A 24,778-nucleotide genomic window follows, 5' to 3' on the forward strand; every position below is an offset into this window, starting at 1 on the left:
ACAAGTAAGGGTGTATGTCTTCATGAAGCCTGACTTGGGGTATCATATTTTGATTTCAAGTCAGGATTTCTCTTTGGTTTTATCATCACCTTTCCTGTATTAACTTTGAGCTATGGCACTTTGTACGTGTTGATACTGCTTTAAAAAGAAATATGTGGAATGTGTTAATGCTTATACATACCTATGCAGTTTCAACTCTCTGTTTATGTATACCCAGTGTTATTATACTACTACGAGACTATTTCTTTGTTATAACACAGCTTAAGTTGCAATGTACAATAATGATCAAATTGATCAAGTTCGAATAGTATCCAATGATCTTCGACACTATTCGAGTTAAGTATCGGCTTAGTGAATTTGTGGTCATTAGCCAGTTTGAGATTGCGGTCTTAATTTTCATCTTCCCACTTGGCATCCTAGACTAAGGAATTGATCCTATCGTTAGATCATGATACGGTCACCATCAAAGCATAATGGAGAACTACACAGATTCGTAGGAATGAGAAGCTGTTGGTCCGTAATTGTGTGACCAATTGTAAGGCGGTAATAATGAGTATACAGAAGGCGGAGGGAGAACATTTCGATATGAATTTGAACATACATTATATTCCAAATCATAAAAATAAATATGCACCATACGGCTGTTGTTTTCCTTCTAACACGAATGTTTACTTAAGCAGGATAAAGAATGATTTTAAAAAGAAGATTAGGTTCGTTGCAGTTCACACAAGATATTTACACTTGCGCTTGCTAGTGGAATAACATTTCTGACACTCTCAAGAAATTCCATTATCAAAATTAAGATTTGTTTTTGTGAATACAAACGTTTGCCATGCGATTCCTCGATTTCATTTAGTGACAAGACTATTCATTTCGATCGCTAAAATCGACGAGTTTATTATGACAGCTGAATGTGCATGGATTATGAGGTGATGTAGATACAAACTCATGTTCTCATATGCTTCTTCTAAACAAAGCAACATTGTTCAGGACCAGCTACACCCCACTCATTTTTTTTTAATAGCTTGCTATACTGGAGAGAATATCTCACGTGGATCGACTATTGCGTAAATCAGAGCATGGACTCATGTCGCATTTCGTATCATGAATAACACGTTTGTTTAGATATTAAACACCGAACTATATTATCATTTCGGGTTAACTATTTAAGTGGAACAATTATGTTTTTATCGCTGTTTTTAAGTTACATCCCCATCCAACCAATTCAAGTAACATAAACAAAATGTTATATCAACGTTTACACAACAACATCCCGGGTGTCAAGCGAATGCGAGCAAGGTCTTGATAAAACTGGAGTTAAAGCCGAGTAAATGTATACACAAATATTTAACATTAAAGATATCTCTCAGTGTAAAATACCATTAAGTCAATTAGTTTTGTAGTGGGTCTCACCCGTTCTTGTCGCAGTGAGGATAACAGCCAAAGGATGAGGGTTATACTGGTCGACTGGTGAGGTTGCCAGGTTATTCACGACGGAGTAGTTATTTTTTCAGCTAAGATATGTGTGTAAGTAATTGTTATCTATGTTCGCGCTTCAGGTAGGCACTATTTGAAAAGGATATCAATCTTTAAAGAAATGTGTTAAAAATCAAGCTTTTAACATTCCCGTTTTATCGCGAGAAACAGATGTAATGATGCTTTCCGGATGTTTTAATAGTGATGTTGTAATGTCGAGTAAATCTACTCACGGCAATGACTTTGGAGGGATATGTGGTATTCGGTGTCTTTGTTATTATTTTGTTATTATTTTGTTATTATTTTGTTATTATTTGTTATTATTTTGTATTATTTGTTATTTTTATTATTTGTTATTTCATGCCTGGCAGAACTTGTTGTTTGCGAATGCATGTGTTTGAAAAAGAACGATAAATAATGCTTTCCTGCCGTTTAGAGAAATCAATATTCTACCTGGGTCCGCGGTGACCGAGTGATTAAGGTGTCCCGACATTTTATCACTGGCCATCCACCTCTGGTTGCGAGTTCGAAACCCACGTGAGGCAGTTGTCTGGTACTGACCGTAGGCCAGTGGTTTTTTCTCCGGATACTCCGGCTTTCCTTCACCTCCAAAACCTGACACGCCCTTAAATGACCATGGCTATTAATAGGACATTAAAAAAACCAACCAAAATTACCTGGAATAAGAAATGGTAATACAGTGTACATGTTTTTAGATAGCTTCATTCTATGTAGTGCCGCACAATAATAATAATCGTTCTTTATGTCCTTTGTTACAGTAAATGATACATCTAGGTTAATTAGAATTATAAGCTAATACCACGAAAAAGTCAAGAAAAGTGATAATTCGCGAGGTTACAAATTGCATTTGCCACAACACGTAACTGTTACATTCCGAGGTGTCTGATAGCGGACTCCAAGGTCCTCGATCATAGATACTAGTTTATCACGCGCATACATACACATGCATCACATCATTAATTATACACATGTTTACATCATATAACGTATAGCTACTGAGCATATTTTGATAAGAGGTTTCCAGATGGCAGAAAAAGCAGACTTCAGCCAAGCTGGCGCTTTGTGGCAGCTGTGGTGCATTGCTATGTCCGCTATATAGCTGGTATCTGTTGGTGGCACCTAACGGTTTGTACTGTCACATTCCCGTCATACATCTGTCGTACCTGTACCGACCGCCACTCTAGACAGGTGCTTTAGTAACAGGCGGGTCCAGTACGTAACGTACCATTACTACAGGCGATGCTGGTGGTACACATGTTGTATTGATAGTGGTTGAAGCAGAAGTTTAGTTGTAGGACATATTTTGTAACGATAACTATAAGAGTAGTAATAGTAGTAGTAGTAGTAGTAGTAGTAGTGGTAGTAGGGATGGTAGTAGTAGTAGTAGTAGTAGTAGTAGTAGGCAGTAGTAGTAGTAGTAGTAGTAGTAGTAGGCAGTAGTAGTAGTAGTAGTTGTAGTAGTAATAGTAGTAGTAGTAGTAGTAGTAGTAGAAGTAGTAGTAGTTGCAGTAGCAGTTGTAGTAGTTCTAGTAGTTGTAGTAGTAGTAGTTGTAGTAGTAGTAGTAGTAGCAGTAGTAGTAGTAGTAGTAGTAGTAGTAGTAGTAGAAGTAGTAGTAGTAGTAGTAGTAGTAGAAGTAGTAGAAGTTGTAGTAGTATTAGTAGTATGTAGTTGTAGTAGTAGTAGTAGTAGTTGTTGTAGTAGTTGTTGTAGTAGTTGTAGTAGTAGTAGTAGTAGTAGTAGTAGTAGTAGTAGTGGTAGAAGTAGTAGTAGTAGTAGTTGCAGTAGTAGTTGTAGTAGTAGTAGTAGTAGTAGTTGTAGTAGTAGTAGTAGTAGTAGTAGTAGTAGTTGTTGTTGTAGTAGTAGTAGTAGTAGTAGTAGTGGTAGTAGTAGTAGTAGTAGTAGTAGTAGCAGCAGCAGCGGCAGTTTAGAATGATACTACACTGAATTATCGGCGATTGTGTTTGTGGCGAACTATACAGATATATTTAGTTGGACAAAAATCACTTCTGTCAATTTTCATGACGACTGGTTCATTATTTCCTGACGCTGCTGAATCCCCATAAAACAAAGATACTTGGATGCGTTAACTATTCACTTTTTAGAGCGAAAAATCGATAAAACGAAAGTACGAATCGGTATGATCTTGGTAAACAATATTTTTTTTAACCTTTTGATTTCCCTTACGTTTGCACAGGAATATGGAAATGAGGTAGAATGGTTCAACCAGATAAAGAACAAACAATTAAACATTTATGCGAATATGGCATTCATTAACTTATCGTAGGTGTATCCCTGTATCCGTTTGTTCTAGAATGGAGAGAAGTTAAAAAAAATACCATTGTGCATCTGTTTCAAGGGTTTTAGGTATGGCGAGCTAGTGTCTTTCGTTTGATGTGTCAAACACTGTCATCCATGTTAACAATTTACTTAAGACATATCCCCCTAATGTTTTTATATCAACTTTTTAAAATGAGTTTCTGAAGATTTAATTTTTTCATGAATATGTGATTGAAACCTGACTTTAAGATGGAACACGATAGGCCTGAACATATGGGACACTTCAGAAAGTCCAATATTAAATGTCACAATATTGATGTCAAATGCCAGTAAAGACTTCATTCAAGAAAATAAATCAACACATCACTCTGCAAATTTTAGACAAAAACTTAGAATTAATTTTCAATCTGCTCATGAAATTGTCAATTAAACAATATAAAAAAGCAATTAAAGTTTAAAAATCCTGTACTAGTAAATCAAATTGGACATGGCATATTTAAGGAAAATGCAGTAATTCCTTTAAAATATCAAAAGATCATCGAGATACTCTCCAGTTCCAGTATAATCACCTGTGTACAGGTGTGCTGGAATACGACTCTTGTTTAAATTCTAAGTGTCATTTCTCACGTCAACGTTCTTATATTATCACCAGTATAAGACCACCCTGGCAAAGACATCTTACCATCAGTGGCCACTTCCAAAAGCTGCCGTAAGACGGACATGATTGTTACCAATTTATGCTTATAACGAAGTAGATGGATCTTCGTGAGTTTCGACTCAACGAAATTTATTTTACAATCCTATAACGAATTTTGGATACAAGGAAATATTTCTTTCTGGCACCCTGGGTTTCTTGACAAGATAACTGCATATTCCGATAGATATGGGTTACTTAAAATATGTCAACAATGTACACACAAATATATTTGACTCTGACTTTAAATAATGAATCCATTAGAATTGTATTTATAAATGTACACGCGCCTTTATCTAGTGAAGAGGCCCGCCGTAAGTTTGCTCCGCGGCTTTTCATCTCCTTTGATTAAAACACTGTCAAACGAGGAATACTGATTCTCATCATTCATACATTTCATAAGAAATATAATTCCGTAATAAATATCGCCTCTTCAAGTTTCTGAAACTGCAAAAGGAACGAATGTTTTCAAGAATATAATTATGATGAAATGACGTTTTTTTTTATCTGATCTGGATACATTTTGCTAGAAGTAGATATTTGTTCATGTTGTCCTCACGTTAAACCAACTTCAACATTTTTCTCAGGTAAGACATACCTATGGAAGGCTGGACGACAGTAGGACGACGACAGTAGGACGACAGTAGGATTTTACGTTTAATTCATATGTTTTATTCTAATGCACTCAGATTTGTCATAAAACAAGAAATCAAATAATATAACGATAACAGCGTATACTATAATGGTGTAACGTAATCATATAATGATAACATCATATAATACAATGATAAAATCAAATAATATAATGATAACATATAATAATATAATGACAACATATAATAATATAACGACAAAATCGAATATATAATGATAAAATCGAATATATAATGATAAAATCGAATAAATATATTGATAAAGTCTAATTATATAATGAAAATATCAATAAATATATTATTTTAAGGTCATGTGTGAGAGCTATGGCGCTCCATACGTATCTCTTTCCAGAACTGATGTTTATACAATGGAAATTCCGGTTTTTACTTTCTGTATTGTTCGTACTTCTATTAATTGTAAGCTTTACTTGGATTACTTCACGTGCTATTGTCCTTCCATTAGTTTAAAATAATGCGGAGAAGATATGTAGTATTCGCTATCAATTAAGATATTGAGCACCATTTAACCAGAATGTATACAGTAATGTCAGTTGGATTATGTAAGGTTTACATGGAATATACTATCATTGGCCATCTTTTATGTACATATATAATATAAACTTTTTGATCTCAAATACTACTTTATCCAAAAGACTGACACAAACTTAATAGCAGCATTAAACTTGAATTTAATGATAGAAGTATAAAAAAGCCTTATCCTGGATCACCCACTTAGAACATGCTTTCCAAAATTGGATTTGTGTATGGTAAAGATGTTTAGAACATAAGGGTAACGAGCACATCGCATGTCGTATGTAAAGTGATAGGCAGTAAACACGAGCCGTACTTACGGACAAACGCGGTGTCTTATCAAGTCAGACTCTATACCCCCTCCTCTTTTCCCTGTGTTCTTAGCTTGCAATCATAAATCTACAAGATAGTCTGCACCCTTCGTGCATGTCGCTTTATATGAGAAAAGGCGCTTTAATAGTTGATTAAATGAAGTCCGTTGTAAATGTCTTTTGCTATATATAATACGTTTAATTTCATTGTCACTTCCTACTTAGTTAACCTATATAATAAGAACTGTTTTAGTCTATAATCGGTTTACTAGTAAAGGACAAATAAATGAAATGAGCAAATCTTGGAGGACAATTTCGCCGACCAACGATTCCGAAATTAAGAATTACCTCTCAAGACTTATGTACGTAGTTGGTATTTGAATACCATGCCCACTGTGTTCTGTAAAATAACGGGAATGCACACATTTTATCTCTAAACATTCGATTACAAACAATACTGTTGTGTATCACAATAAATAGATTCCTTTAAATATTTCTGATATTTTGACTGGACCCAACAGACATTTTATAGAGTTCGTATCGTATACAAAACTGTGCCGCGAAAGAGGAACTAGTAAAAAGAGCCAATAACCACACTAAAAAACAACAAACAAACAAACAAGTTGTGCATGCTCAAGATGTCAACGTGTGCCAATAAGTTTGTAAACCTCCACGCTGCAATGTATGGTACTGATGGGTCCTTTCAAGAAATTATAGAACGCGTTTATGAACCATTTTATGACATTTAAAACTTGACTGAATTATCCTTTAATACATAATAGTAAGATATTAGGTTACGTTGTCTTCCGCATACCCCGAGGTTATTTTATTTTCTCTGAACTTTAAAACATACATAAATCAGCCTACACATGTATCTTAATTATCCAAAATTGAGACTGCTTGCATAAGCGTTAACTCAATCTATTTAGAAGTTGTGTTGAACAGTCGAGAGATTTCCATATATATCACAATAATTTCGATGTACCTTTTGTTAAGATTATAGAAAAAAAAACGTATAAAAGAATAAATTTGTATATCAAATAAATAATTTACAGAATGGGCGATTCTTTAACCGGTTATACAGATTATCATCCATCGATTACGATACACTTGTATTTAAAGGCGTAAAGTACATTTATCTTCAGTCTCGCTATTATTCGTGCTGCACTTTTCATAAATCACTGAAGAGTTCCAGATCAGACCACCAGCAACGCACATGACGCCATAGATTGTACCGTTAGCACGACGCGGGATAACAAGTATAGGTCCTATAACGAACCTAGGAGGAGCGCACGCTGAAGAGGAACTTATATACAGCTGTTCCTGGCTTATTATTTAATACACTCTACAGCAAGGGGAAGGTTTCATAGTAGTACTGTTGTAGCTTTATATTTGTATCGTAGGTGCAGTCTGCACTATGATAGTGTTAAGTTTCAAATTAAATTTAATATTGTGTGATATGTGGTAATGAACGCAAAGTGAATATACGCTTGTATGCTGCTCAAATAACTATGTAATTATAAATAACACTGCACTAATATAATTTAAATGTAAACTAGAATGTAATCAAGCTCAAAACTAAACATGTTCCACCTTGACCAAAACGTATAAAAAAAAACACAAATAAAAAAGCACCTGAAACTCTCTACCCTTAGCGTAATATAAACTGATATCTACGTGTGGGAAAACTTGAAAACTAGTAGCTAGATGGCTGGGTTTTGACAGTTGTCTGATCAGAGTTGATATTGGTTTCGATGCGATTAATATATCTTATGGTGTGTATGATTTGGAATTACTGAGCACATTGATATCTATAAAGATAGTATTACACCATTGTCACCCTTTTCACCTCGACGGTAGGTTCTAAATCAGAAATATTTTTACGGACCAGTTTTAAAATTGCCATTAGGATTACGGTAACTCAATTGGAATGATCAGCATTAACTACAATGCATCCAGAGCGGTCTCTCGGAGTGGTCTCTCGGAGTGGTCTCTCGGAATGGTCTCTCGGAGTGGTCTCTCGGAGTGGTCTCTCGGAATGGTCTCTCGGAGTGGTCTCCCGGAGTGGTCTCTTGGAATGGTCTCTCGGAGTGGTCTCTCGGAGTGGTCCCTTGGAATGGTCTCTCGGAGTGGTCTCTCGGTGTGGTCTCCGGGAGAGGTCTCTCGGCCTGTTTGATGAGGAACCGCCTATAAAAGGACTTTCATGATCTGTATCGTAACCTTCATCGATATGACTGTTGGATTTCCCAGTTGTGCTACAATATGGTTCATTGCATGTGTTATAAAATGAGAATATGTAATATTCTTATCTAAACTACCGCTCCTTATCGGTTACAACATTTTTTTCTGCATTTGCAAAGACGTAATTGAGTCAAACTCCAGACACAATGCATTACTACTGTTAAACCTAGAACAATAGGTGTAAATCCTACCTGTAGCCATAACACTGTGGACTAATGGTGCATAATCACGACAAGTGATACTCAGTACAGACGGTACAGGACAACGGCTAAATAAATCTGTTTGCACGCAGTAAGGTTCTACACAGAACATATTAATTATGGTTCTGGCGAGAAGGTGTGGACCAGGCTAGACGGCTTTGTGTACTGGTATTTATGTCCGTACTTTGTTTGTTTGTAGAGGGATGCTATTTATTATTTATTCCTTTACACTTACAGCATCGTGTGTCCCGTTTCAGTCTACTAAGGATTGCTTTATAAATGTACTAGCTTTTTTAACCACTTTACTTCTGCCTTTGACATAATTATTTGCTACGGTAGCTAATTGTATAAAAAAACAAGGAGGCTTTTGTGAAATGATAACATTCATTAATCGTAGCACATATAATTGATTTTTTTTTACATTTTCATGGCGGCTATGAATAGCAGTAGATATCTACTAAAGTACATATTGCCAAGAAAATAAAAAAAAATAACCCATTCAATTCATATATTTACATTAGAGTGATTTGAAAAAACCCATAAAGAACGCAGTCATTTAAAAAAAAAAGAATTAACGTTTGATAACTATATACGAAAAGATGCTAAATGAATGGAACAGTCGGTGTACCCCTTAATGCACATCGCATAACGTGCCCTTCCGCACCGCAAATTCCAGCCTTTTTCAGATTTGTTTGCTTTTTGTTTTTTTGTGTTGTTTTGGTTTTTGTGTTGCTGTAATCAAAACAAAAAGACAACAAATTACATATAACAACTGTTAAATACAATAGTTTGTGTTAAGTTAGAATTGTTTGATGTGAATAAATGGCAGAGAAAATATAATTTACGGAAATGAAATGGCAACTATTTTTTAGGCGTATTAATATTTAACTTTTGTAACGTATGGACAATCAGTGTATGGAAATATGTCTTCATACTGTATTCATAGTGTTTTCATGGTAAAATGTTTGTTGTTTCACCTGGTACGTTGATATAAAAAATCAACACTCAGAATGTAAATATATGACTTTAATACAAAATATCGCAGAATGTGTGCCGTAAGTGGCGGTATCGGGTAGGTAACACTTAAACACAGCGGCAACACGATGCTACGTTAATCACGCAATATTAGTACGGGTTTAGAATATACACGCAGATTTCAGAATATTTTGATATTATCTAATACCCCCGAAAATGTTATATAAACTGATGGGTTTATGCATCCCCCGCTATAACATATGTAAATGACCGTATTTATTTTCCCGACTTCCCTGCTGGATTTCAACATTTTTGACCCCAAGCTTTACAAGCGAGTCATTTAATGTGTAGTACCGCAGTCCCGTATCCATCTATCGGTACATACTATGATTAACTAATTAATATTTGTTGATGTCAATTTCAACTTAAACATAACATCAATTGATATCATGTTAATTTATTGCTGAATCCTTGCAAAATAAATAAAATTAAAAAAAAAGAGTTTTTTTGTTTTGTTTTGTTTGTTTTGTTTTTTGTTTTTATGAGCTTCATATAGAAAGCGCTATACACGTTTGGGCCTTACCGGCAAGAAATCCTGGATGTAGGTTTTTAAAAATCAATGTATGTTGTGCATGCTTGTATGAATATGTGGATAATTCAAGGATAGGTTGCTAAAACGTCGAAACTAAATACTGAAGTCGTGAGTCTGAGTTTCCATATACTATATAAACTGGTGTTGGCGTATGTGGAATAATCAAAACAATCGGTGCACATGTAAGCCGCAAATTTGCCGGCCGTTTTCACTACCAAAGCGATAAGGTTTGTTGCATATAAATATTTATTCTTTATGTTATATAATTTCTTTAGAAATGATATAGCATTACATCATTATGCAACGAAAACATTCGATAGAGTAACTAGGCATTGTTTTGTTTATAGCGTAAATGACGTCATAAAGAAAGCAGATTGATCTTTCCAAAAGTAAATGCCAACTTCTAAACTTCTAACCTACAGCCCCGTATGCAATGAAAATCCTCAAGCAAGACATCATCTTTCTTATGAAAAAAATTAAAAAAAAACCAAACCCGCAGCGTAATCTCAACTCAACTACTGCACTCGAAGTGCACCAGGTGTAGTCAGATTTCCTACAACCAGACGTTTACCATTTGGTATGGGGCAGCACGATTGCGCCGGATTAATTATGAAATAACAAAGTTCTTGATTAAAGAAAATGTCATATAATGTTTTATTTCGGGTGGGTTACTTGAAGACACTACAAATTGCATTGGTTATTTATTTACGATTTCTGAATGATATTCTTACGGTCGAGTATACGTTTTTGTTTCGTTCATTTTTACGCATTCTTTTCTGTATTAGTTTGCCTTTTCATTGTTTTATTGTTTATCTACATGAGTTCACAGACACACTCCTTATTATCTCTAAATATCATGTTTCATAGTTTTTCTTCCCATATCTCATGAATTACGCTGCTTAAAGTGAGAAACAATAGCATACCGTTTGGTAGTACAGTGTAGTGTTCATTATGTGAAATGAAATTGACGTCTTACAACGCACCATATTGTATTTTGTAATTATTTGATTTCTTGTAAAATTTTAACCATTGATTGTTAACGTTACAACTCATATTGTCATTTAACTTATATTTACATTTCAAGGAACACATACAGATACGAAGACGGCATCTGAAAATTTTATTTCAGCTGAAATACCATCAGGCCGAAATAGCGGACGTAAAACCCTTTAAATAATTAAGCAAAGCAAAGTAAAGTAAATAAATATATAATAAATGATTTGATGTGACAATTCTTGGTACTTAAGCTGGTATCCCTACTCTACACATTACATTCACCATATAGAAATATCGATAGTTATTTATTGTTAGAATTCAACCACACGAACATAACTGAAACTGAGAGTGCATGTTTAAGTCGTATCATATTGGCATTTACATCAATAACCTTCCGAAAACATTTTGTTACACTGAATATACATTTTGTCAGCTCATAACTGAATTTAAACATAATGGGGCAATGACGAAATGACCAACCAAAGGCATTTGTAGAAATGGCCCACCGACAGTACTTGTCGTAGAAATGGCCCACCGACAGTACTTGTCGTAGAAATGGCCCACCGACAGTACTTGTAGAAATGGCCTACCGGCAGTACTTGAAATAAAAATGGCCTACCAGCAGTACTTGTAGAAATGAACCGCCGACAAAACTTAGAGAAATGGCCAACCGGGAATACTTGTCGTAGAATTGCCCACTGACTGTACTTGTGATAGAAATGGCCTACCGACAGTACTTGTTATAGAAATGGCCTACCGACAATACTTGTCGTAGAAATGGCCCACCGACAGTACTTGTCGTAGAAATTAATATATAAATATTGCAATTAGCGCACTCATAATTTAACGGAATATTTCTTAAACAAGATGCCACTAAAAAGTGTAGGGCACGAGGATAATAACACCATAGATACACTAGTTTGATTGTTGTTACAGCAGGATCTGAATAGCTCTACATACTCTTGTAGGATTGCATTCCTTTCAAATCTAAAAGTGTTTATCTTAATGGAATTTTAAACATATGCTTGATCATATAAGATTGTTTCAGATTGTGTGATTTTTTCTCTTGCACCACAATGTAATAAAATGTATTACTGTATTGTGGTTTTTTTTCAAATAAGCTCGAGTCTGTCATAATGTTTTAAAACGAAGATAAATCCAAACCTGCCTCGGAACATTTGTACGTGACACATTCCATGTATTGTTACAGAAGTGAAGTTTAGTGCGAAATGTATGAAATATTAATGCCAAGATATATTACAGTATAATCTGATACTGGTGCATACAATGTACATAGAAACTTAACGGTTATCGATTCAGAATGATCTTCACCATACAACCATACAGAAAATAAAATATGATTTGGAAAAGAACAAGCATCACAAGACGAGACACACAATCAAAATTCGTTTTTTTCACGAAAAGCACATTTTCCTGTAATTAGATAAAGAAAATTAAAATTGGTAGACTCTTTTTATATACAAATGATCAAAACACATTATTTAACTAAACAATTAACAATACGTTGACATTTTTTCCAAGAGGAAAGGCACAGTTAAGAGCAATCAGAAATTTTAATGAAGGATTCCTTGTGCCTACTTATACATGAAATAAAAATCGTCGTCTGAAACAAGTCTTCTTATATTTCCACTGACGTTGATGCTGGTAGATAAGGTTAGTGTATACATGATAAACCAAGACAGATCCCTGTATCGCCGATAAATACCTGTATCTAACGAGATAGCACTACGGTTCGCATTGTATGCAACGAATGAATGGAATCCATCCGGTAAGCTCGTAAGTGGTGTTTAACATAGTCCTATATTATGAAAGTGGCCAACCCACCTCATATAACGTAAAGGGAGAAAAACCAACAATTGTCTACTCGTTTTTCTATTGGAGGATGCGCTTCACCTTTTAACTGTACCCTTTGACCCCCATTCTTTACTTCCATCCATTCACTACAACTTTAGCAAACTTTAATGTGTAGTTTGTTCTTTTTCTATTGATAAACTTTCGGGAAAAAAACCCGTGGAAATATGTTTGTAGAGTAAGACTATTTAACGTGGTAGCTGATATAAGGTATATGTAGTAGTGGTTTAGTGTATCAGTACGCTAGGGGAGCTCTGTGTACAGGTGTATATACACAGGCCCACTAGTATACTGTATTGCCATTTACTCCAGTATACCTTTACGTACGCTATTTGCACTGGGAGAGTTACCTGTGCTGTGTGGAAAACAAGACACCGTAGGCGCGGATAGCACTGCAGTGTAGCGATCGGCTAAGAGTATTACAGAGAGCACAACCTCAGTGTGAAACAAAACGACAGAATTTTGGACGTAAAAAGTGAAACGGATTGCAAGCCATCGCGTTACGTTATCCGGTCTACAAATTGGAGGAAATTTATTTCCATTGGTGTATACAAAATTCAGAAGATTTTAAAATGTAGCAAATTTTGCTAAGATGTGATTTTTATTTCGTTTTTGGATTTACGTTATAGTGTGTGACAGTATGTGGCGTGTTTTTTGTGTGTAGAATTTGACTGGCCTAAACTGCTACCATGGTTACATCGTGGATCTATTCTCTCGTCATCCTGCCACTCGTGCTAGAGGTACGTATATTTCACACTAAACCATCAAGGTAGTGAGTTTACATTTTAGTTATGTCTACATTAATGTTTCCCAACGATGTCTGAAGTGATTCATAACATATATATTTCTGCTCTTTTAAATTCAATATTCATTCACCACAAAAAATAAGTGATTGCATAATTTGTGTCGGTGTTATTTCAGATTTCTTACTCAATTCTGCTACGTGATGTAGATTGATGTCACAAATCAATCCTCCTATTATATAAAAATTCTCGTGTTCCATGATGTGAAAAATGTCGTCTGCTTGAAACTAGCAATATACTAACGTATGAAGTTGCTTCAAAAATGTTAGTACGAAAAGTACAGCGTAAACCGTACAGGTGTACATATGGTATTAAATCGATATAACCGATACAATGTAGATCGATTTGTAAAGCACTCGGCCTAGACGCAGAAATATAAAGACTAACTTTTTGCTTCTGTCATGTTGACCTTTATAAGTGTGATAACTCTGGCTAAGGTTTAATTACTTTGCTGTCTATTTTAATGACAGCACTACGTGGGTTTCTGGAGGAAATGAACGATATGATTGTGTCATTTACTTCAGTGTAGAACTTTACACAATAAACACAACAAGTCTACAAACAAATATATTCCTGATACACGGGGCATTGCCTACTTTGATGCAAAACTATTTTTTCTAATTTAAATTTGAAACTCGAAACCATGCATCGACCACGTTCTTTCACGTATATGCTTATTGTGGACGCCACGAAGGTTATTGACATTTTCTAACTACGGAGGCAAATATGAATATTAATGAAGTCTGCTTAGTTAAAACAGATTGCTACGGGTACGTGTCATCCTCAATGATATCTGTTTTCCTTTGTATCCGATGATTATAATTGTTATATATCCGGAGTATAGTAGCTTCTGTATCACTGTCGTAGGCTATTTATTCTAGGGTAACGGGTTACAAGTTTAAAATATTTAAGGAATATTTTCCGTAGCTGGATTTTGAGTAGTTTAATCCCAATAACACAGATTGACTCCTGCTTGGCCCAGCGTTAACAACAGTTTACTGAAACAATATCTCTAGATGTATAGTTTCTTCTTGTTCTGTTTGAAAGGCATGATAGATGAGCAACAGCAGGTTGTCTGGTTCTATAAACATATCGATAGGAGATTGATCGCTTCGCTCAAAGGGCGGGGATAACACTGCAATTTTATTGAAAGTAATAAATTTTACACATTTTCATTTATGGTTCAGTTTTATCTTTGTCAGTTTTAGGCTAGGAATACAAATAAGGCATTAAAGTGAGCCCCCGTGTTCAAGGCTGGCGATAAAAATCTACTGTGGATCCCATAGATAATAATAACATTGTTATTAGGATAGAAGAACGTTAAGTGCAGTTTCCGTCTTTTTGTGTGAGTGTGTGACATGCTTATCATACGGCTTGTTAGTTTGTCTATGTATTGTAGAAATAGTGCATAATAAAGCTTAGGAAAAGATGGATTTGGTTTAAAATTCACTTCCATTTCGAACATTTCTCCTCTTCATAGATCTGTATATGACCCGATGTTATGCATTAGATGGCATTAAACAGAGTTTATGTTACGTTCTGAATGGTTTTACGTGCTAATGTATAGTCAATGCGAACATCTTATCCTAGTTTTGAAATAATCGGGTTTTTTTTTCTGGCGGTTTTTGAAAGCCAAAACGACTCCACCCTTAGATATAGATAGATATATATGTTCATATAAGCAACATGCAGATATACACTATATCTAATATGCTTATCCGGGTTCTTGGTAGGATGCAATCATTATGTTATCGTATCAGCCTATATCATTCACTGTTAACAGCGTGTAGCGTTCCTTCACCTGACGAACCGTTTATGTAATATCACCCATAGTAAGTAATTCTTACATATCTCCAGCTTAACTGGTACACGGTAAAAATAGAACATTCACAAATCAGGTAAAATGTAATTAAGTCAGCTACATTGCTTAAATATTAAACCAATCATGATGAAACGTAGGAAATGTAGAAAGATTGAATATTCAGAGGAACAAAAACATGACAATGAAAATAATCTTGTAAAGATAGAACAGAATTCTGCTTTCCTGAACAAGCACAACTGAACACAGGTATTGTGATTAAATCCAGTTGAAGTATTAATAGTGGAAAATAATGATATTAATCATTATCTGAAATTATATTCTTTTATTAGCAAAACACGACATCTGAGTTGTTAGTGAAATGTAGACACATTGTATTTGTTGTGTTAGTCGTACACTAATCAGCCATATACCGTCTAGCCAGGTCTAGTCCACGTTCCGATATAAGTGACACGAGGGTACTATACTACTATATGATACTTCACGACATGCTACACGATATGTTATGTACATGATTAACGAACAACTTCGCCCCAAAATAATTGTGTAGTATTTCATAAGGATCATCACATCTACTGGTATATCTTCATGGATGCACCATTTGTCCCCGAATAGGTTTCCCCTCCCGACAGGAACTGGCATAGCTACAAATATACGATAGAAGAAAAAGTGTCCTGACATTAATAATGTTTCGTTTGATATTGTTAATATAAAACAACAGCCAGTTATAAGTTATTACTTTTGGAAATGGAATGTAAAACATCTAAAACTATCCTACTGTAACATAAACAAATATTATGTTGGTACACCCTACATTTATATAAACAATACAGCTCGTAAAAGAATAACCATCAAGGGGTAAGTATCTATTCCAGCTTACTCTGTTCAACGCTCGATACAAAGCTCGCCAAATATTAGCTTTTTGCATCTGCTAGATCTATGAGGATCAACACAGTAAACATTAAAACCAATATAATTAAGCTGGGCCGATGAAGTTCTACTAGAGCAGAACCGAGCATCCTGATGGAAGTCTGAAATTCATACTGTTTGAAATGGGAGTTATGCACCACAAACTATGTAGCATATAGGCTCTGCTTCACACGCAAATGTCCTATAGCGTTAATGTGCATGTTCAGAGGAGTTGGCATAGATAATGTCCTTAGTTAATTAGGCCACTGAGTTGCACGCTTTTCTTTGGTGCAATAGAGCATAGGATAGAATAAGGTTGTGAAGATATAAACCTAAACCAAGGAACAAAAACAAAAGAGACAAACGTGATTACCTGTTTTGATTATACAGTATATCAATCTATGATAATAAAATATATAGATATGTAACTTATCATTGGCTACTGATGACCCGAGGCTATCATTATCTGATGGCTTTGTTACGAAATCGTCCTGTCCATGAATAATCGTATAGGTTTTGTACGCAAGAGAAGGTTTGCTACTCCGTTATCACAGTTACATTCAGAACTACGCCATCGTTGATAATACGTTAAAATAAATGAATAGAGATGATCCTTGTTTGTTTGTTTGTTTGTTTGTTTTTAACCGAGCGACAGTTACTTTAACTTTCCATGATTATTGCTGCTTCTGTGCTACCCATATAGTGTTCACACATTACCGCCTCAGAATACTGCTGTCCTGTGTTGTCTTATTCCTCTTTTTTTATCCAGGAAGGGTGCTTCTTTTCAAAATAATCACTCTTCTATATGCACATCACGTCTGGACAGAATGCCATACGTCTCCTTGAAATTCCACCGACTCCTTTGTGAATGAGAGTGCAACTGTTGTTCTTGACGATGATATCAACTCTCATGAACAAGCCGTCTAACGTTATTAATGGTTTATTTTCTTACAACAACAATCACGCACTACAGCCGTCATATCGCTATCTATGTTGTCTACAGGATTGACATTTCCATTCAGTCTACATTCCTAGGTAGTTTGCTTTCAATTGCTCGTACGTAATATGCTAATTTAGAAAAAAAATATACAATTATCTAATCCAGTTTGTTACACATCATGTTCCTGCTCGAAGTATGATATAGAAAGATTGAATATGTTGTATTGTATATTTACGGAAAACCATAATGTGAATCTAACCTTTTTTGACCTTGCAAACATATAAATGCATTTAGTTTGAGTCGTGTAAAAATAATGTTATTATGTTGCTTCAAATATCTACTCTTCACACTGAAATATATAATAGTTTATATTCGTCAGTGTATTTCTAGCTTGCTAGCCTGTTTTGTAGATACACGTTAATGCCATAACATCATGCTGATCAGACAAGTGTGCTGTTTGGTCAGGTCCTCTTGATTTACTATCGGCACAGTAGGGATTTCAAAACAGACTACAATTGAGTTTTGTGTACAAGCAGCAGCATGAACACAAACAATATTTGCTTGAAGAACAGCAAACAGATAGAGTTACATTAGCCAAAGTAACAATACAGACTACATACGTGTTGTGTTGCGTAAACACTGTTTAATTTGTAAAATGGTATTGACATACTAGAAACAGACATTTTATTGTTGATAAAGTAGATAAGTTGCCAACAATCTATATTGGACCAAAACATCTTCTGAGTTAAGTGATTGTTTTTTTACTGTTATATGTTTTATTTACCTATGAGTATTAATTGTGTACACAGATATACAGAGTGAATCGAAACAGTTTTGTTACAGTTGACAGTATAATTCTATGAAGTGAGCTCCTGTACATGACGTGTGACAGGACTAGTAGATATACTGACACACTGTCACAGTTGCTTTATCTTCCAAAACGGTTGATTTGCGCATTTTACACACCCGTGTAAATTCGATGTCTCTATGGGCTTCATGCTTTCTGTCTGCCATTAATCAAATAGCAATCGTAATATCGAATGTTTTATGGTTCCAGACGATGGTTATCTCAACTCGATGTCATCTCATAGAGATCCTGAACAACAATATGGGGATTTGCTAGCTCTCTTCAATTCAATTACTTCTAACACCACTGCAAATTTCTGTCAATAAATCTCGCTGTCTGGTCTTATTTGACTTGTTTCTGTGACAAACCAAAGCCCCTTACACCGTAGCAAATATCAGAAATGCTAGGGCAGCTTAATGATTTTGCTTAAGTAAAATAATATCAGTTGGTGATGGTTTTATGTATATTTTCGTTCATTCTAATGACGTTTTCAATGCAAACCATGGATGCGAAAACGTAACATATTTTATTTACGATTTTTCAGTCTAAATGAAAATAGGCATCACTCGTTATATTATATTTTATTATAAATATGGACATTGTTGACACTTCTAAGCTAGGAAATTATTGTCTACGTTTTTATGATGACGTATAACATACTTAATTCAATGCTGTTTACTTCATAGGGCGAAAGAAAACGCGTGATTCAGCAATGTTCTCTCGGTGAATGCACTCGGAACAGATGGCAGTTGGTATCAATTCCCCGTTCGAATTGACTTTAATGTTCCTCAATGGTTAAAAAATCCATAGTGCGATTCCCTTGCAGTCCATAAATACAAATCGTCCTGCAATACCGACAAACAGTTCTCGCAAGGAGTGTGATGTAATTGATGTCCGCTGTTATCCGATTTTCAGTACATGTTTTTCGTTGTTTATTGCTGACAGATACATGCGTTTTGCACTCATGAGTTCTACATTTAACTAAAAGATAATATATGATTTTAATTTTCATATCACAGAAGAATGCAAAGCAAAGCATTGAAGATTTCAATATTGTTAGTTCTATTGTTCTCCGTAACGTTTCTGAAAATTGCTCAAAATGTATCGTCTGGTGAAGAATTACTAGATCAAAGAGGAACGGTTTTGTTTCATCTTTATATATGTTTAACTGCTTTGCAGAAGAAAGAAACAAACATTTATCTGCACTCTAAAATGTATGTAACAACATCAAGGGTTTGCTTGAAGCCATTAATTAATGGATACGTATTTCTCCTCTAGGGTAAAGTCCCTTATACCGTTCCAAATGTCCGATGCCCCTTACATCACTGCAAAATGTCTTTTCTATTACCATATGCAATACCGTTTCCTCACATTCGCCTTTACTCATTAAGTAGGAACAGACCCAAAAAATGCCACTAACGATTATCTGTCAAAACCACGACAACGCTAATTCTCTTCCAGTTCTACTTAATAGCAATAAAACCTTGCCAAGGTGGTAACGTAATAATAGTATCTACTACACTAGCACGCAATATACCGGGTTAACGATAACGTTGTATGCTGTCATGTTCTATCTCCGGGGGCATGGATGGTCTGCAACTTGACAAGAAACAGCACGATACGTTTCCAGACAATAAAGTCACATCCACAGAGAATAGTACTTTAAACATCAGCTGATTATTCAGATTATAGAATGTTTAAACGTTGTTTATAAAATAAACTATTAGTTATTTAGATTCTAGGCAAAATAACTCATTCGTCAGGCTTTGTTAAAGCTTGTCTGCTGAAGATTCAGCGCTTTAACAATTAGTCGATCCTGTCCTAGTGTATAGTACAAACAGCTTAAGACTCGTGCCCATATGTGTTTTGTGGCTATAGCCTAAAACACTGTGGCATCGCTACAGTTCTCAATCCAAACAACGATTTCTATGCAAAGCACTTCACCAGTACGTGGTGTCACTTATACACGAGGGTATGCTGGCATGTGTTGGTTCTCGTGAGCGCGTGCTGCTTATGTCAATCTCAAGAGCAAGGTTCGTATTATTTCAATACACAAAGACGTTGATCTCCATTATAAGAGCCAGGTTTCTTTTGATATACAACACAGGGGCGATTTGTCTTGAGATGTGTTTTCTTCCTGTTTACGGACTTTAGCATCTGGATTAGCATTGTTGTGTAGATGAGATGGTCTATATACGCCCCCCCCCCCCCTCCCTCGAGACCTCTCATCGTCTCCAGGAGTGGAGTCATTCATCCTAATTGTTCCCATTATAGTTCTCGGTATTTCTCAGAGGATAAGTAGATTAATTTATTAGGCTGCTCAATGTTAAGGTTCGGATAAGTTCCCAACAGTTGCATCTTACTGGATTTAATTATCAGTCAAATCCAGATTATTATATGTTATACAGAAAGCAACAGGCTGGCTCTATCTAGTAGTACACTTCATAACTTTCGTCTTCAAAGCATGTTTTGAATATGGTAACTACATCATGTACATATACCGTAAATCCATGTATTATTCACTGTTAAATTCCCGTACTTTGATATGAATACTACAAGTTTAAAGCTGTACACTTAAAAGATGACTGTATTATCTTATCAACACAGTGCACGGAGATCCCCATCATGTTTGAAAGTTCCTGGTTTCACGCCAAAACTACAGGTTTGGTGGCAATACTCTCTCATCTGTGAGTGTTGGTTTTTGAGCAATTATAAACACATTTAAAAACATATAATAATTTTGTTTTAATAAACCTAGACACTGGCCAGGTATACATACGCACAAGCTGTTAAGATTGATTGGTTGTATCTGTCTAACAGGATGCTTTGTATTATATAACATCAAGTCGACAACCAATCGGTGTTTCATTCTAACACTAACTTCCTGACTACCAATACGGTTTAGTTTGCCGAATCGTGTCCTTATTACTATGATTACAACGCTTCGTTAGCATAATCTGACCAGGTGCTAAAGCATTTGTAGTCCGCACTGCCTTTGGTGAAATATTGTTATTACAAAGCAAGGTATTCTGCAGACCAATATAGGTTTAATGTTCAAACAGGCCGAATTACAATTGTGGTAAGTTGTAATTTACTGGTCAGTAGTTCTTAACCAGATGTGGACTCCACAAATATCCTTTCATTGTTGACACTAAAACTCTACGATAAGTTTTACAATTCAACTGAAATAAAACATAAGAGTGTACTTATAGGCGAGATTAGGAATTTGAGCTCATGATTTTGTGTAATCCTCAAACTATATTCAAACAGGTGCGTGTCCCCTTGTTGTGGGATTAATCTCCAGAAACAGATTTCCTCGATACCGCCTATTTCTAAATCGGCTTTGCCAGAGACAGGAAACCTACGTTAAATGATCAGACTCTCATTTCAAATGTAGTGTAGGATATAGTTATCGCCAGAGACAGACCGCTTTTCGAAAAGAGGAATTAGCTATCATTACAGACTGGAACAAACTGGAGAACTGGATTGATATTTTGGGCTGGAATCTGCCGCCTCTACGACTCGGATATGTTTTAAGTCACGGAACGACTGGAATAGCAATAAGCTTAATAGTTTTGGTTGATGATCAGGAGTTTTTAATTATAAACTGAATATATCTTGTTTTTTGATCCCTGTATGCTATTGTCAAAAACACATGTCTTGGCACTTTTGAAAAATTAAAATATGCAATTAAGTAAAATAAAATGTATATAACAATTGTCTAATTTACGGCTAAAATGATCTATTGTTCTATGCAGAATACTGTCAACAGAGCATCAAAATGAACAGTTTCTTAAATTTCATCGATCGCCAACAGATCACATGTTACAGGCAATCAACTCGTCCGTGTAGAAACCATACATTTCCAAACTGATAATTACTCCGATACCAGCACAAAACACTCTCGTTGTCGAATCTCCTGCACTGTACGAGAGGAGGATTTGGAACTAGGAAAAGTGAACATACACTGGTATAATCTTATGTTTTATCGCTGAATTATCATGTCAGTATTATCAGATGTTAATACGAATGCGTTTATGAAACTGTATTCAAAGCAAAAAGGTGAAAATGAGCTGCTAAAGCATCAACGCACACCGTAAAATCAATTACAAATATATCACGTAATCTGAGCTGTTTGAACAGCATTTTTGTGTAATCTTATAAAGCTGTTTTTAAAAGACTTTTGTCTTTCTATTGCACGTTTTTTCAAAGCCTTGCTATATCTGATGAAATTGCACTGACTGACCGTTTAGGTTATCGTATCCCTCTTTTAGCTCTGGAATGTGTCGCATCGCCATACACAGAATCGTGTCGCTCACGTAAGCGTTAACAGGCGGAGTGCGCCGTCTGCGGTGCCTTGGACATGTGAGCAGCGGTGAAGGAATTGGCGAGAAAATTTGTTAACATTCATTTTGTTAATTCAGGCTTGCTTAATAGATATTCATACCAGGGGTGAAAATATCTGCTGATGATTTTAATCATGAGCTACCGTTCCGTCTTTGCCGTTTGAACTGGTCAACTTGATATTTAAAAACACCACGGTTCTTCTATGTAGAAATGTGTTCGATACTTATTCGCAGTTTGAGACTTTTAAAACATTATCTTTAATTGAGTCATATAACTGTATAAGAAAGTGGTCTATGTCATTGAACGATTGATTACTAGACTTCATGTTAATATCAGCTTTAACATGTCTGGAAGCTTGATATACTTTAAGCGGCGTAGTCATAAAAGAGAAGAAGGCGACTCGAAAACGTAACATAACTCGCTTATACAATGAACTTATTGATTACATGTAACGTTGTTCAAATCTTTATCATTTTGTCGCCAGTGACTTGTTAACACGAGCAGGCTTAACATGATATTTAGCTGGTTAAACTATAATACACGTCATTCTGGAAAGTCAAGCATCTATGTCTAATGACAACTTAATTTATATATGTTTTATAAGCGTTACCACAACTTTTCAGGGGGCAGAGATTACGTCTTCAAATAAGCGTAAGAATTAACTCCTTTGAGTTAAATCTAAACGAATATGTCAATAATTAGCGGAACCAACTGCCGGAAAGTGTAGAATTCCGGAAAATAGTTGGTGTGAGAGAGAATATGTTTACCAAGGGGTCATTGAGTGTTTGCTCGCATATTAACTTGTGACTTCTCCCGAACGTGTGTCAATATACTAAACCAGAAAGACAAACACACGGTCATATGGCGCTAAAGTCAACATTCGTTCTAGTACAAATTGTCACACTTAAGTTTGGGAAGAACCTACTAAGCCTTGTTTTGATAGTAGTTGACAATTTGTCCTTCGAATTCAGAAACTATATGTGTTAAACAAAAACATTATTTTGTAATTGTTTGTTAGTTGTAATTGCTTGGTAAAATGCTGTCAATTAATACATATTCGACTATAGCACGAATTTGAACCAGGGAATTTGTTGAACGATTGTGGCCGTATTGCTCAACTAAAGTTCATGGAAGTTGACTGATCCAAGGTGACCTTTAAATTGAAATGTAGGTAAATTAAAATCCTAAAATGCACTATGACTAGGATCAACTACAACTAGATACTATGAAGCTTGAACGTGAGTTTACTCCATAACACCAGAAAAAACCCATTTTGAGTGACTTTTAATTGCATTCCTGTTCTTTTATATATCCACCATATTTCTCTGTATATAATATCTGTCCATCCCTTGTGTTTAATCTATTAAACTATTTCAAGATTTGAGGAAGATCTCTTGCGAATTTTCGTTTTTAAAACGAAATGCTTGGATAAGCACTAATAACTTAGCACTTACAAAAAAGTTCAAATTGTAAAATTGATTTAACACTCAGACGATTTCTATCTTATTTAAATTTTGGAGTTATTTTATGTTTAACTGAATCTAACAAACAACGCATTAACAATTTGCCACCGGCGCAGGCGGATTAAATTGCGAACCATTAAATAGACGATTTCAGTATATAACAAACAGCCAACGTAGGTTTTATAACACGTTTTGTGTCTGCAAATTGTGGTTTTGTTAAGTTTCAGGCACGGCCGTTATTTCTTTGTTTGTGAAATAAATAAGCTGACTGGCAAGTACAGGAAAGCCACGGATATTTCTCTACATGAGTATATACCATTAATCTAGAAATCATAAATCTAAATTTGTTGCATATAGATGAAAATGAAATTTTGCGGTTGAGGAAATACTCTGTAAAGAAATTTAATATCACAAATAATAAAATGTCTATCCGGAGAACAGATTTAGCAGTAGAGAAATCCATTCACTTGTATCACAGCTGGCAATCTCTGCTAGATACGATGTTACGGGATGAGAACAGGGATTTGACAGAATATCGTTACGATCTCTTTCCTACCGGAAGGAGTCAATATTTGTGCTTTTACACATTATCGTGAATCTATCGAATGACATAAAACAGAATTTTTGTTAGTTATGAGGTCTGGTTGTAGAGGATCACAGGAAATGTGGGTAAGAATGAGGTGTAAATCTGCGTTAGATTTACTGTCCACGGGAGGGTTTGGGAGAGGCTGCACGGTTGACGTCAAATGCCAAGCGACTGTCATTGTTATCTCCACTACCATGGTATGATTTGTGACCCTATTCCTTATG

General features: G+C 35.4%; 1 protein-coding gene across 1 annotated transcript in view; it reads left to right on the forward strand.

Annotated features, from left to right (window-relative positions):
- The first annotated feature begins 13,043 nt into the window (after window positions 1-13,043).
- LOC117321657 (chromatin assembly factor 1 subunit A-A-like) overlaps window positions 13,044-24,778 on the forward strand; it is a 52,042-nt gene continuing 40,307 nt past the window's right edge. Inside the window, exon 1 of the mRNA XM_033876164.1 lies at window positions 13,044-13,580. Coding sequence (XP_033732055.1) covers window positions 13,530-13,580 — 51 coding nt within the window. The 5' untranslated portion in view covers window positions 13,044-13,529. The remainder of the gene's footprint in view (window positions 13,581-24,778) is intronic.

The sequence above is a fragment of the Pecten maximus genome, chromosome 2, assembly GCF_902652985.1.
Source record: "Pecten maximus chromosome 2, xPecMax1.1, whole genome shotgun sequence".
NCBI classification, from domain to species: domain Eukaryota; kingdom Metazoa; phylum Mollusca; class Bivalvia; order Pectinida; family Pectinidae; genus Pecten; species Pecten maximus.